Genomic DNA, 12,175 nt, shown 5'->3' on the forward strand with positions numbered 1-12,175 from the left:
ATATATATATATATATATATATATATATATATATATATATATATATATATATATATATATGTCCCCTGTGCGTCCGTGACTATTTTGTGGTCTGTAACAACAGTCCTCTCACGGTTTGGCCAGAGGTTCCACTTGAGCCGAGGGAAGTGAAGAGGACAGGGCGTGACAGCTGAGCAGGTAATAGTCACCTCTCAAAGCCTCCAGCTTTGAATTGTAAGTTGAAGTTGAAGTTGTTGTAATGGACAGATTAGATGACAAACCACAACACTCGGCACCTCCTGTAAAACATGACGCACAGGTAGGGAGGTAGGTAAGTAGGTAGGTAGTGTAAGTAAGTAAGTAAGTAGGTAGGTAGATAGGGCTAAAAGAGGGTTAATGTGAGTCTGAACCACACAGATGTGATGTTTTCACATGTGACCAGGACACTTGGATCTGTGCTCCTGAAACTGATCCATATCTGATCTTTAACATGTGACTTGAGTGTGAACAGTCAGGTCACATTCATCCACCTACACGTCATCAACAAGACACAAACGTCACTATTCTGCACTGAAGTAGGAGAAAACTGTTCATGATCCATGTGACTGAAGTGAAGCACATCTCCACTCACCACAAAACACCACCACCAAAAACCTGCTCCTTCTCCTTCTCAATCTCCTCCTTAAAACAAGTCAGTTGTTCATGTTGTGGCTCCGGTACGAGAGGAACTTTAAAATCTCCAGGTGCTCGATGCTGCGTCCATGTTTGTTCAACTTGTGTAAACACAGAGACGCTCGCTGCGGTTGACGTCGTCGTGTCTCCAGTGTCACATGTGGGACACTTTTGGACCGTTTAATGTTCACACTGGAGTCACATACAAGTCACATTTAACTGGAAATGTGAACGAACTCGAAAAAACATTGGATTTCACAAAAAAAAAAAATCTGAATTGAGCGTTAAACCTGCAGACTGAACGTAGACTAAGAAACTTCGCACTGCACACACTCGTCCCATTACGGTAACACCCTCCAGATTGGAGATCAGTCGGACGAGCAGTTCGAGCGTCTCCACGGAACAAACAAACAAAGACACAAACAAACAAACAAACAGGAGGAGACATGGACAGACGTTCCGTGCATTAATAGATTCATAATTTAGGAGAAATAAAATAACACAAAATAAATAAACTCAGTGTGTCTTTATGTTCATTTGTGTTTTTAATGAGCTCTGTGTGCGCGTCCGTCAGCAGGGATCAAACTAAAACTTCAGATTTTAACTCCAATACGTGAGAAAAGTTCAGGATTCAAAGTGTTAAAAGCAAACGCATCATAAAACAATAAAACACATCTACAGGTTGTTTTTTTTTAATATATATATATATATATATAAACTGTATATATGTTCTGCTCTACATGAACTCATATTTCCTCGCTGTTTACAGAGTGTGTTCAGTTCCTCTTCGTGCAGTCTCCAGGCCGTGTTCTTATCCACAGAAGTGACGACGGGAATGTGTTTAAATCCTGGAATGTGAAAAAAAAAAAAAAAAAAGGACGAGCGCCGCAGTTTGATCGACGCTCCACGACTCCGACTTCAGAAGATCCACCTCGGAGTCGCACTTTTCCTGTGAGCAGGTTTGAGTAAAAACAGTGGAATGGTGGAGTGGTGCTCAGGCCCGACGCGGCGCCCCCTGCTGGTCTGTGTGTGTGTGTGTGTGTGTCCAGTGTTTGACTCTGCAGTGTCCAGGCGGGGGCGCTCAAATCACCGAGTCTAAAACAAACACAAATACAGTTGGTGAAAAACACACAAGGATTCACAGAAAATCACCTGAATAAACACGAATATCGGACGAACCATTTCACTTTTGTTTCTGGTTCTGATATTGTCATGTTTTAGTTTTGGGATTCGGACGTCGTCATTGTTGTGGTTGTTGGATCCAAACAGCGGAAAACGACTCGAGAAATGTGTTTGTGAACTTCATAAATACAAAAGTGAATCAGATGTGTGTGACTCAAACCTCTGTTCAAACTGTTTCTCTTCCCAACGGAATTGAAAACTAGTGAAAGGTGAAGGTGATGGGCAGGATTGATCCACAGGAGTGAGGAGCCTGACGCACGAGTCACAGGGATTTTTACAAAGACGTCACTTAGAACCAGACTCAACAACACAGAAGCTCCTGGTCCAACCGTGTACACACACAGTGGACCAGATGCTCCTGTTTGGCAGAAATAGTACTACGAGTACTGTGAGTACTGTGAGTACTATGTACTGTGAGTACTATGAGTACTGTGAGTACTGTAAGTACTGTAAGTACTGTGAGTACTATGAGTACTGTGAGTACTGTACTGTGAGTACTGTGAGTACTGTAAGTACTGTAAGTACTGTGAGTACTATGAGTACTGTGAGTACTGTGAGTACTATGAGTACTGTGAGTACTATGAGTACTATGAGTACTGTGAGTACTGTAAGTACTGTAAGTACTGTGAGTACTGTGAGTACTGTGAGTACTATGAGTACTGTGAGTACTATGAGTACTATGAGTACTGTGAGTACTATGAGTACTGTGAGTACTACTGTAGTACTGTAAGTACTGTAAGTACTGTGAGTACTATGAGTACTGTGACTGTGAGTACTATGAGTACTGTAAGTACTGTAGTACTGTGAGTACTATGAGTACTGTGAGTACTGTGAGTACTGTGAGTACTGTGAGTACTATGAGTACTGTGAGTACTGTGAGTACTATGAGTACTGTGAGTACTGTAAGTACTGTAAGTACTGTGAGTACTATGAGTACTGTGAGTACTATGAGTACTGTGAGTACTGTGAGTACTATGAGTACTGTGAGTACTGTGAGTACTGTGAGTACTATAAGAGTGTGTACCTGTGTAGTCCTCAGAGTCTGTGGTGTCACTGAGGTTGTGCTGCAGCTGCCTGTACTTCTGCTCCACCTCCTGAAACACAAACATATACAAATGTACACACACTAATATATACACATATACACACACTAATATATACACATAATATACACACACTAATATATATACACACACTAATATATACACACACACACACACACACACACTAATACATACACACACACACACACACACACACACACTAATATATACACACACTAATATATACACATATATACACACTAATATATACACATATATACACACACACACACACACACTAATGTATAATACACACTAATATATACACATATATACACACACACTAATATATACACATATATACACACACTAATATATACACACACACATGTATAATACACACTAATATACACACACTAATATACACATATACACACACACACACACACACACACACACACACACACTAATATACACACACACACACACACTAATATACACACACACACACACACACACACTAATATACACACACAAATATATAATACACACTAATATATACACATATACACACACACACACACTAATATATATACACACACACACACACACACTAATATACACACACAAATATATAATACACACTAATATATACACACACTAATGTATAATACACACTAATATATACACACACACACACTAATGTATAATACACACTAATATATACACACACACACACTAATGTATAATACACACTAATATACACACACACACACTAATGTATAATACACACTAATATATACACACACACACACACTAATGTATAATACACACTAATATATACACACACTAATATACACACACACTAATGTATAATACACACTAATATATACACACACACACACACTAATGTATAATACACACTAATATACACACACACACACTAATGTATAATACACACAGACACACATGTGTACACACACACACACACACACACACTAATGTATAATACACACACACACATGTGTACACACACACACACACGTGTACACACACACACACACACACATGTGTACACACACACACGCACGTGTGTACACACACACACACACACACACGTGTACAAACACACACACACACACACACGTGTGTGTACAGTGTCATATTCTACACGTCGTTCTGATGATGATGAAGCAGCAGCTGCAGATTCTCTCATCAAACTAAGTCTGTCAGCAGGTCGTACAGTCAGGTCGTACAGTCAGGTTGTGCAGTCAGGTCATACAGTCAGGTCATACAGTCAGGTCATGCAGTCAGGTCGTGCAGTCAGGTCGTGCAGTCAGGTCGAGTGTCGTACCTTCAGGTAGTGCAGGTTGTACAGTCAGGTCATGCAGGTTGTACAGTCAGGTCGGGCGGGTCGTACAGTCAGGTCATGCAGGTCGTACAGTCAGGTCGTGCAGGTCGTACAGTCAGGTCATGCAGGTTGTACCTTCAGGTAGTGCAGGTCGTACAGTCAGGTCGTGAGTCGTACAGTCAGGTCATGCAGGTCATACAGTCAGGTCGTGGGTCGTACAGTCAGGTCATGCAGGTCGTACAGTCAAGTCATGCAGGTCGTACAGTCAGGTCGTGGGTCGTACAGTCAGGTCGTGGGTCGTACAGTCAGGTCGTGGGTCGTACAGTCAGGTCATGCAGGTCGTACCTTCAGGTCATGCAGGTCGTACAGTCAGGTCGTGGGTCGTACCTTCAGGTCATGCAGGTCGTACAGTCAGGTCGTGCAGGTCGTACCTTCAGGTCATGCAGGTCGTACAGTCAGGTCATGCAGGTCGTACCTTCAGGTCATGCAGGTCGTACAGTCAGGTCATGCAGGTCGTACAGTCAGGTCGTGGGTCGTACAGTCAGGTCGTGCAGGTCGTACCTTCAGGTAGTGCAGGTCGTACAGTCAGGTCGTGCAGGTCGTACCTTCAGGTAGTGCAGGTCGTACAGTCAGGTCGTGGGTCGTACAGTCAGGTCGTGCAGGTCGTACCTTCAGGTAGTGCAGGTCGTACAGTCAGGTCGTGGGTCGTACAGTCAGGTCGTTCAGGTCGTACCTTCAGGTCATGCAGGTCGTACAGTCAGGTCGTGGGTCGTACAGTCAGGTCGTGGGTCGTACAGTCAGGTCATGCAGGTCGTACCTTCAGGTAGTGCAGGTCGGCCTGCAGCAGCCGCAGGTGGGTCATGACTTGTCTGCTGAGGTTGGGTCCGGCGCCGCCCGTCTGCGAGGACGAGGACAACAGTTTACTCATGTCGATGCCCACGTCGTCCTCAGAGACGTCCTCCAGTCCGTCACACAGGTCCAGAACCACGAAGCCTGAGGGACACGAGGACAGAGACACGAGGACACGAGGACAGAGACACGAGGACAGAGACACGAGGACAGAGACACGAGACACGAGACACGAGGACAGAGACACGAGGACAGAGACACGAGGACAGAGACAGAGGACACGAGACACGAGGACACGAGACACGAGGACACGAGGACAGAGACACGAGGGCAGAGACACGAGGACACGAGGACAGAGACACGAGGACAGAGACACGAGGACAGAGACAGAGAGGACAGAGACACGAGGACACGAGGACACGAGGACACGAGGACAGAGACACGAGGACAGAGACACGAGGACAGAGACAGAGACACGAGGACAGAGACAGAGACACGAGGACAGAGGACACGAGGACACGAGGACAGAGACACGAGGACAGAGACACGAGACAGAGGACAGAGGACACGAGGACAGAGACACGAGGACACGAGGACAGAGACACGAGGACACGAGGACAGAGACACGAGGACAGAGACACGAGGACAGAGACACGAGGAGAGACACGAGGACACGAGGACACGAGACACGAGACACGAGGACAGAGACACGAGGACAGAGACACGAGGACACGAGGACAGAGACATGAGGACACGAGGACAAGACACAAGAGAGACACGAGGACACACGAGGACAGAGACACGAGGACACGAGGACAGAGACACGAGGGCAGAGACATGAGACACGAAGACACGAGGACACAAGAAAAGAAAGAAAAGAAAATATAAAGAAAACAAAATGCTGTCAGACTTCTTTGGGAAATAGACACACACACACACACACACACACACACTGTGCTCCTCACCGTTGTGGTGGCTCTGCTCGGGTGTTTCTCTCTCCACAGACTCGGGGCTCTGGTCCCAGAGTCCTGGAGGCTCCTCTGGGCTCTGGGCCCCTGAGGGCCCGTCCTCTGTGCGGGGCCCTGGAGGAGAGTTATTCCTCTGGAGGTCGTCCGATGTGTCCGTTTGGAAGGGCCCCGCGGGAGAGCGCCCCCGGGGCCCCCGCGGGAAGAGCGCCCCCCGGGGCCCCCCCGCGGGAGAGCGCCCCCCGGGGCCCCCCGCGGGAGAGCGCCCCCCGGGGCCCCCCGGGGAGAGCGCCCCCGGGGCCCCCCGGGGGAGAGCGCCCCCCGGGGCCCCCTGCAGGTGGGTCGTCTGTGTGGTTGTTGTCCACAGGTTCGTGTTTGTCGTCTTCAGTGGTTCTGATCATGTGGTTCAACAACAGCTGCTTCAGCACAGATACTGAAACACAAACACACACACAAATACACACACACACAAACACACACACAAACACACACAAACACACACAAACACAAACACACACACAAACACACACATCAAATCAGAACTGAACCAGGATCAAACCCGAAACCCTTTTCACAGTTTTCAGAAACTTGTGCAGAGTTTTGCTGTGACAGTAAAAATAACAAGAGTTTGACCAGACGTCTCAAAAAACTGGTGATGGTCACAAAATCTAAACTGTTTTTGTGAATCCTGAATCTGGCCCTAAATGTCCCAAAATGACACTCAAACAGAATGTTTTAATTTTCTGTTAAACATAAACACTGTTGGTGGAGTTTGAGTCGACTCAGTCCTGACGGAGTTTAAGAGCCCGAGTTGATGTTTTTATGTTGTTTTCTTGTGGTAGAAATATTACTGACAGACTTGATCTTTGAATAAAAGTTTGTTTGTGAGGCTGAAGCAGAACAGTGTCTCTACAGAGACTCTGGACTTTGGCAAACACACAGAACGTGAATAAAAGTGAGACTCACACGTGCGCAGAGCCTCTTCAGCCTTTGACGTGCTCAGGCTCAGGTCATGTGAGATGGTCCTGACCGGGCTCTCCTGCTCCTCCTGCTCCTCCTGCTCCTCCTGGTCCAGTCGCTCGGCCAACTGCCCGTCCAGGAAGGCCTCCAGCTCGGCCTCGTCCACCTCCTGCTCCTCCGGCTGCTCCTGCTCCTCCAGACTCCTCACAGCAGCTGAAGGACTCGAGCTCTCGGCACAGGGAAGGTCTGCAACACCAGGTTTGCTCTTAAACACAAAACACTGGACTTTCTCCACACGTGATTCACTCAAAACACGATTCGTTTTTGGAGTTACAAGATTTTTAAAGGTCCTACAGTCCATAAACCTGCCCCCTGAGAGCTTTAAGTCGTGTTCTAATGTTCCTCCTCACACTCAGAGCTGGAGTTGTGTTTGTTTCATTCACATGTTTGAGAAACTCTTTATTATTCTGGCGTTTTCACTCCACTGGTTTGATTATTTGTTCATCTCCAGGTAGTAAGATAGTTTTTCTGTAGCACAGACTCCAGTTTGTTCTTTCACACCAAACCAACCAAACTTGGTCCACTGAGGTTTGTCCAAGGCTCCTGTGCACGGCGGGTTCCACTGCCCGAGGCTCTGGGACACTGAGGCCGAGATGTACACCAGATCTCTCAGGAGCGAGGCCGAGGCGCACCGTGTCACTCGGTGTTCTTCCCACGGAGCTCCTCTGCGGGGTCCGGACGCCGTGGGCCGGTCCAGATCCCCTCGAGCGAAGGCCGGACTCCAGAACACATGGTTTCTTGAACCTGCCTAAGAGCCTCCCTGACCCGGGGAGCTCAGACTCACAAACCTACAGACCGCCGGCCCCGGGGCAGGCGTCCAGATCCGGTCCCCGCCACACCCCTTAACCATCGTGTCGACCTGGTGGACCTGCAGTATCAGACGCTGGTCTCAGATGAAGCGGTGCAGGTGCTTCAGGGAAACTTCCAGAGCCTCGTTAAATCTGCTCTGGTTCCTTTGGTCGCTCCACTGTTACTTGGGGCACGTTCTGACCGCGAGTCGAGCTTCGCCCCTCGTCTTCTTCACTCACCACAAACAGGAAATGACATCATGAGTCTCCCGTCCCACGATGCATCTGGAATAGTTGGTTTGGACCTGCTGTCTCTGGTTTGGACCCGAGTTGGCATCTCACCAGAGGGACCAGAGTTTGGCATCTGGTGCAGGGTCAAACGGACCGAGACCGAGACCGAGACCAGCTCTTTTTTGAGTCTCAGTCCCTTTGATTTAGTGCAGATCCGAGTGCGACTGAAACTTTTACACCAACCAAACCAAACCAACAAAGAGCTTCTAGATCTAATGGAACGTTTGGTGCAACAACTGCCGTCGGTGTAAAAGAACCTTCAGTTTAGTTTGTACAGCTCCTTTTCCCTTCAGTTCAGTCGAGATCGGCGACTCCAGGACTGAAAAAAACGATCCAGATGATTCTCGTGAAGGTGTGTGGAGTTTAAAAACGCTGCAGAGCACTTCCTGAACATGTGCGAATGAAACAAACACAACTCCAGGTCTGTTTGCGACAAGGAAACGACGTTAGAACAGAAATCGGTTCCTCTGGTCGCTCACGTCAGATCTTGCGGTCGGCGTCTCGTTTGAACGTTAAAAGTCGGGACGTGGAGACAGAGCAGTGCCCGCAGTCAGCGTCACTTTCGGGGACGTGGAGCACAGACCTGAGGCGTGGTCCTCGCTCGTCACACTCGAGTCTTTGGCCTGGTCCAGTCCGTTCCTGATGATGTCATGAGCCGAAACGCTGAAACAACAAACGCACAAAATGAAGAAGTGAAAATGTGGAGTTTTTTTTTTTTTTTTAAAGCCTGAATAAAATGCACAACCAGAAAAACATACTTTTTACACACTTTTTCAGACGTGTTTCTGCTTGATTTCCTCTACACTCGAGTCTCCTGGATCTGGTCAGTTTTTTAAAATTTTACTTATAGAGTCTTTGCACCGTCACGTGACCCCATGGCAACGGTACCTACGCCGCCATGACACCGGACACACTATGTCACTATGTCACTATGTCACTGACTTCAGCAGCGTCGGAGAAACATGGGCAGGTTTTGTTGTGTATTTGGTTGTTCTAGACGCTCTGAAAGGGATAAAACGAATCGATTCTTCACTGTTCCTCTGGAAATGACTCATCAAGAGCAGAAATAGGGGGAAAAAAAGACGCCGATTATGTCTAGAGACATAAACCACGAAGAGATTTCCAATGGTCCCATCAAGACACCTGAAGTTTCATCAAGGTGTTTGTTATTTAAATAGTTTCATAGTTTATTTAATGAAAGAAGCACATTTACTGAACTAAAATGTCATTAATTTATGGAGGAAAACCTGCACTAGTTTATGATTCAACGAACCCACACTGGCTCCTGTGATCAACACGACGCACGAGTCGAAGAGTCTGTGAGACGAACCTCCAAAGAATCGACCATGAAAAGATCCTCACCAACGATTAGAAAGATCCACTTCACAAAAAGAGATTCAATTCTAGAAGACAAAGTCGTGGATAAACAAGACAATAAAGAAAACATGGTCCTACGACGAGTGACATGTTTATATGTGCTGGAACATACAGTTTCTACTGCAAATGTTTCTTTTTACATTTTAGTTCAGTAAATGTGCTTCTCTCATTAAATAAACTATGAAACTATTTAAATAACAAACACCTTGATGAAAGTGACGTGAGTGTGTCTTGATGGGACCATTGGAAATCTCTTCGTGGTTTATGTTTCTAGACATAATTCCCGTTTTTTTTTTTTTCAATAATTCCCTTGTTTGATCCTGATGAGTCATTTCCAGAGGAACAGTGAAGAATCGAATCATTTTATCCCTTTCAGAGCTTCTAGAACAACAAATACACAACAAAACCTGCTCATGTTTCTCCGACGCTGCTGAAGTCAGTGACATAGTGACATAGTGACATAGTGACATAGTGACATAGTGACATAGTGACACAGTGTGTCCGGTGTCATGGCGGCGTAGTTACTGTTACTATTAGGGCGGGGTATCGTTAAGAAGTTGTCGATACGATACATATCTTGATACATAGGCCATAATACGATATGCTTTTCGATACAGTGCACTTTTGATTCAGTTCTCTTCGATACAATATATATTTCAAATCGATTCGATACGGTTCAGTGAAAAACAAAGGCTAAATCGTGGATGTGAAAGTAAAAGTCCAATAAGTCGACTAAATTTGTGCAAAGTTAATATGAAAAACACCCATTTTACTCAAAACTAGAGCTGGTATCATTAAGGAGTTGCCGATACGATACACACCTCGATACACAGGCCACGATACGATACATATCTCGATACAGTGCACTTTCGATTCGATATGATATATTTCAAATCGATTCAATACGGTTCAATAAAAAACAAAGACTAAATCATGTCTGTGATACTAAAAGTCTTTGTTAAACTTCTTCTTGTGCAAAAGTTCATATGAAACACAAACATTTTAATCAAATCAAAACAGTAAAAATGTCAAATGTGTCGCATAAATGAGTTTCACTTTCACTAAACAAACAACAAAACTGTAGCTGGAACAAAATTATTTAGTAAAACCCACCTAAAAATTCTCTTGGTGAAATATCGATACAGGAGCCCACGATATTGATACTGTATCATCACATTAAACGATACGATATATCGATATTCCGATATGTTTGCACACCCCTGGTTGCTATAGGGGTCATGTGACGGTGCAAAGACTCTATTGTCAGTTAACGCCTGTAACAACAGCGCCCTCCAGTGGATCCTGTGTGTTTGTGCGTTTGTGTTTCTCTCTAAAAGAAACTCAAAAAAACTGTCTACGTCACAAAACCAAAACCACATGACCTGGTGTTTCTGATGCCGTGTCGGAGTCAAACTCTCCGTCTGGACAAACGTGTCGTATTTGTGTGTGATGTTTGTGACACTAAAAGTCTTTGTTGAACGAGGAGAGACTCACTCAGACGGGGAGACCTCGGCTCGGTCTCGGTCTCGGTCTCGGTCTCGGTCTCGGTTGTGGAGTCGAGCCTTCATGGAGTCTGCGCACTGAGTGATCAGACGCTGCCACCTACAGGACACACACAGAAACACAGGACGAGGTTAGACCTGGTCTAGTCCTGGTCTAGTCCTGGTTTAGTCCTGGTTTAGTCCAGGTTTAGTCCTGGTCTAGTCCTGGTTCAGTCCTGGTTCAGTCCTGGTTCAGTCCCGGACTAGTCCTGGTTCAGTCCTGGTCTAGTCCTGGTCCAGTCCTGGTCTAGTCCTGGTCTAGTCCTGGTTTAGTCCAGGTTTAGTCCTGGTCTAGTCCTGGTTTAGTCCTGGTTCAGTCCTGGTTCAGTCCTGGTTCAGTCCTCGTTTAGTCCTGGTCTAGTCCTGGTCTAGTCCTGGTTCAGTCCTGGTTCAGTCCTGGTTCAGTCCTCGTTTAGTCCAGAGTCCTGGTTTAGAGTCCTGGTTCAGTCAGTCCTGGTCTAGTCCTGAGTCAGTCCAGGAGTCCAAGTCCTGGTTTAGTCCACCTGGTCCTCACGTGCGCTGGTCTGAGGTGGTCGGTGCCGTGAGCTCGTAGATCTGAGCCACGTTGTCGGACATGGAGAGAACGAAGAACGAGCGATGATCTGAACAAAAACAAACAAAAACAGTTTCATCCTCAATTATTGTCCTGGTTCAGTCCTGGTTCAGTCCTGGTTCAGTCCTGGTTCAGTTCTGGTTCAGTCACAGAAGTCATGTAAACATCCATTATTCGTTTTTTCCGTGTTTTTTTTCCGTGTTTTTCTCCGTGGGTTTTTTTCCGTGTTTTTTTTCCGTTTCCGTGGGGACACTGACCCGTGGCGACCGGACGCACCAGCACCGTGCTCAGGCGGATCACGGGGCTGAAGACCTGCTTGGGGTCCGCGGCGCTGGGCAGGTTCTTCCCGTGGAGCTTCAGGACCAGACGCTCGTCCTGACGCTGCAGAAGAACCAGGACGTCCTCCAGGAGCAGCGTGAACACGTCTGGAGGAGAAGAAGAAGAAGAAGAAGAAGAAGAAGAAAAAGAAGAAAAAAAAGAAGAAAAAAGAAGAAGAAGAAGAGGGACAACTTCAGAAAAATACACATGTCACATCTTAGTCGTGTTTGTGTTATTCAGTTGTGT

General features: G+C 46.3%; 1 protein-coding gene across 1 annotated transcript in view; it reads right to left on the reverse strand.

The window, feature by feature from the left end:
- Window positions 1–1,173: 1,173 nt before the first annotated feature.
- Window positions 1,174–12,175, reverse strand: part of arhgef12b (Rho guanine nucleotide exchange factor (GEF) 12b) — a 58,358-nt gene continuing 47,356 nt past the window's right edge. The window contains 11 exon segments of the mRNA XM_055148288.1: window positions 1,174–1,746; window positions 2,858–2,927; window positions 5,045–5,220; window positions 6,042–6,210; window positions 6,265–6,297; window positions 6,350–6,474; window positions 7,008–7,247; window positions 8,724–8,803; window positions 11,012–11,119; window positions 11,573–11,660; window positions 11,869–12,036. Coding sequence (XP_055004263.1) covers window positions 1,733–1,746; window positions 2,858–2,927; window positions 5,045–5,220; window positions 6,042–6,210; window positions 6,265–6,297; window positions 6,350–6,474; window positions 7,008–7,247; window positions 8,724–8,803; window positions 11,012–11,119; window positions 11,573–11,660; window positions 11,869–12,036 — 1,271 coding nt within the window. The 3' untranslated portion in view covers window positions 1,174–1,732.

Source organism: Boleophthalmus pectinirostris, unplaced genomic scaffold, assembly GCF_026225935.1.
Source record: "Boleophthalmus pectinirostris isolate CB_2022bp ecotype Guang Dong unplaced genomic scaffold, ASM2622593v1 HiC_scaffold_12, whole genome shotgun sequence".
Lineage (NCBI taxonomy): Eukaryota > Metazoa > Chordata > Actinopteri > Gobiiformes > Gobiidae > Boleophthalmus > Boleophthalmus pectinirostris.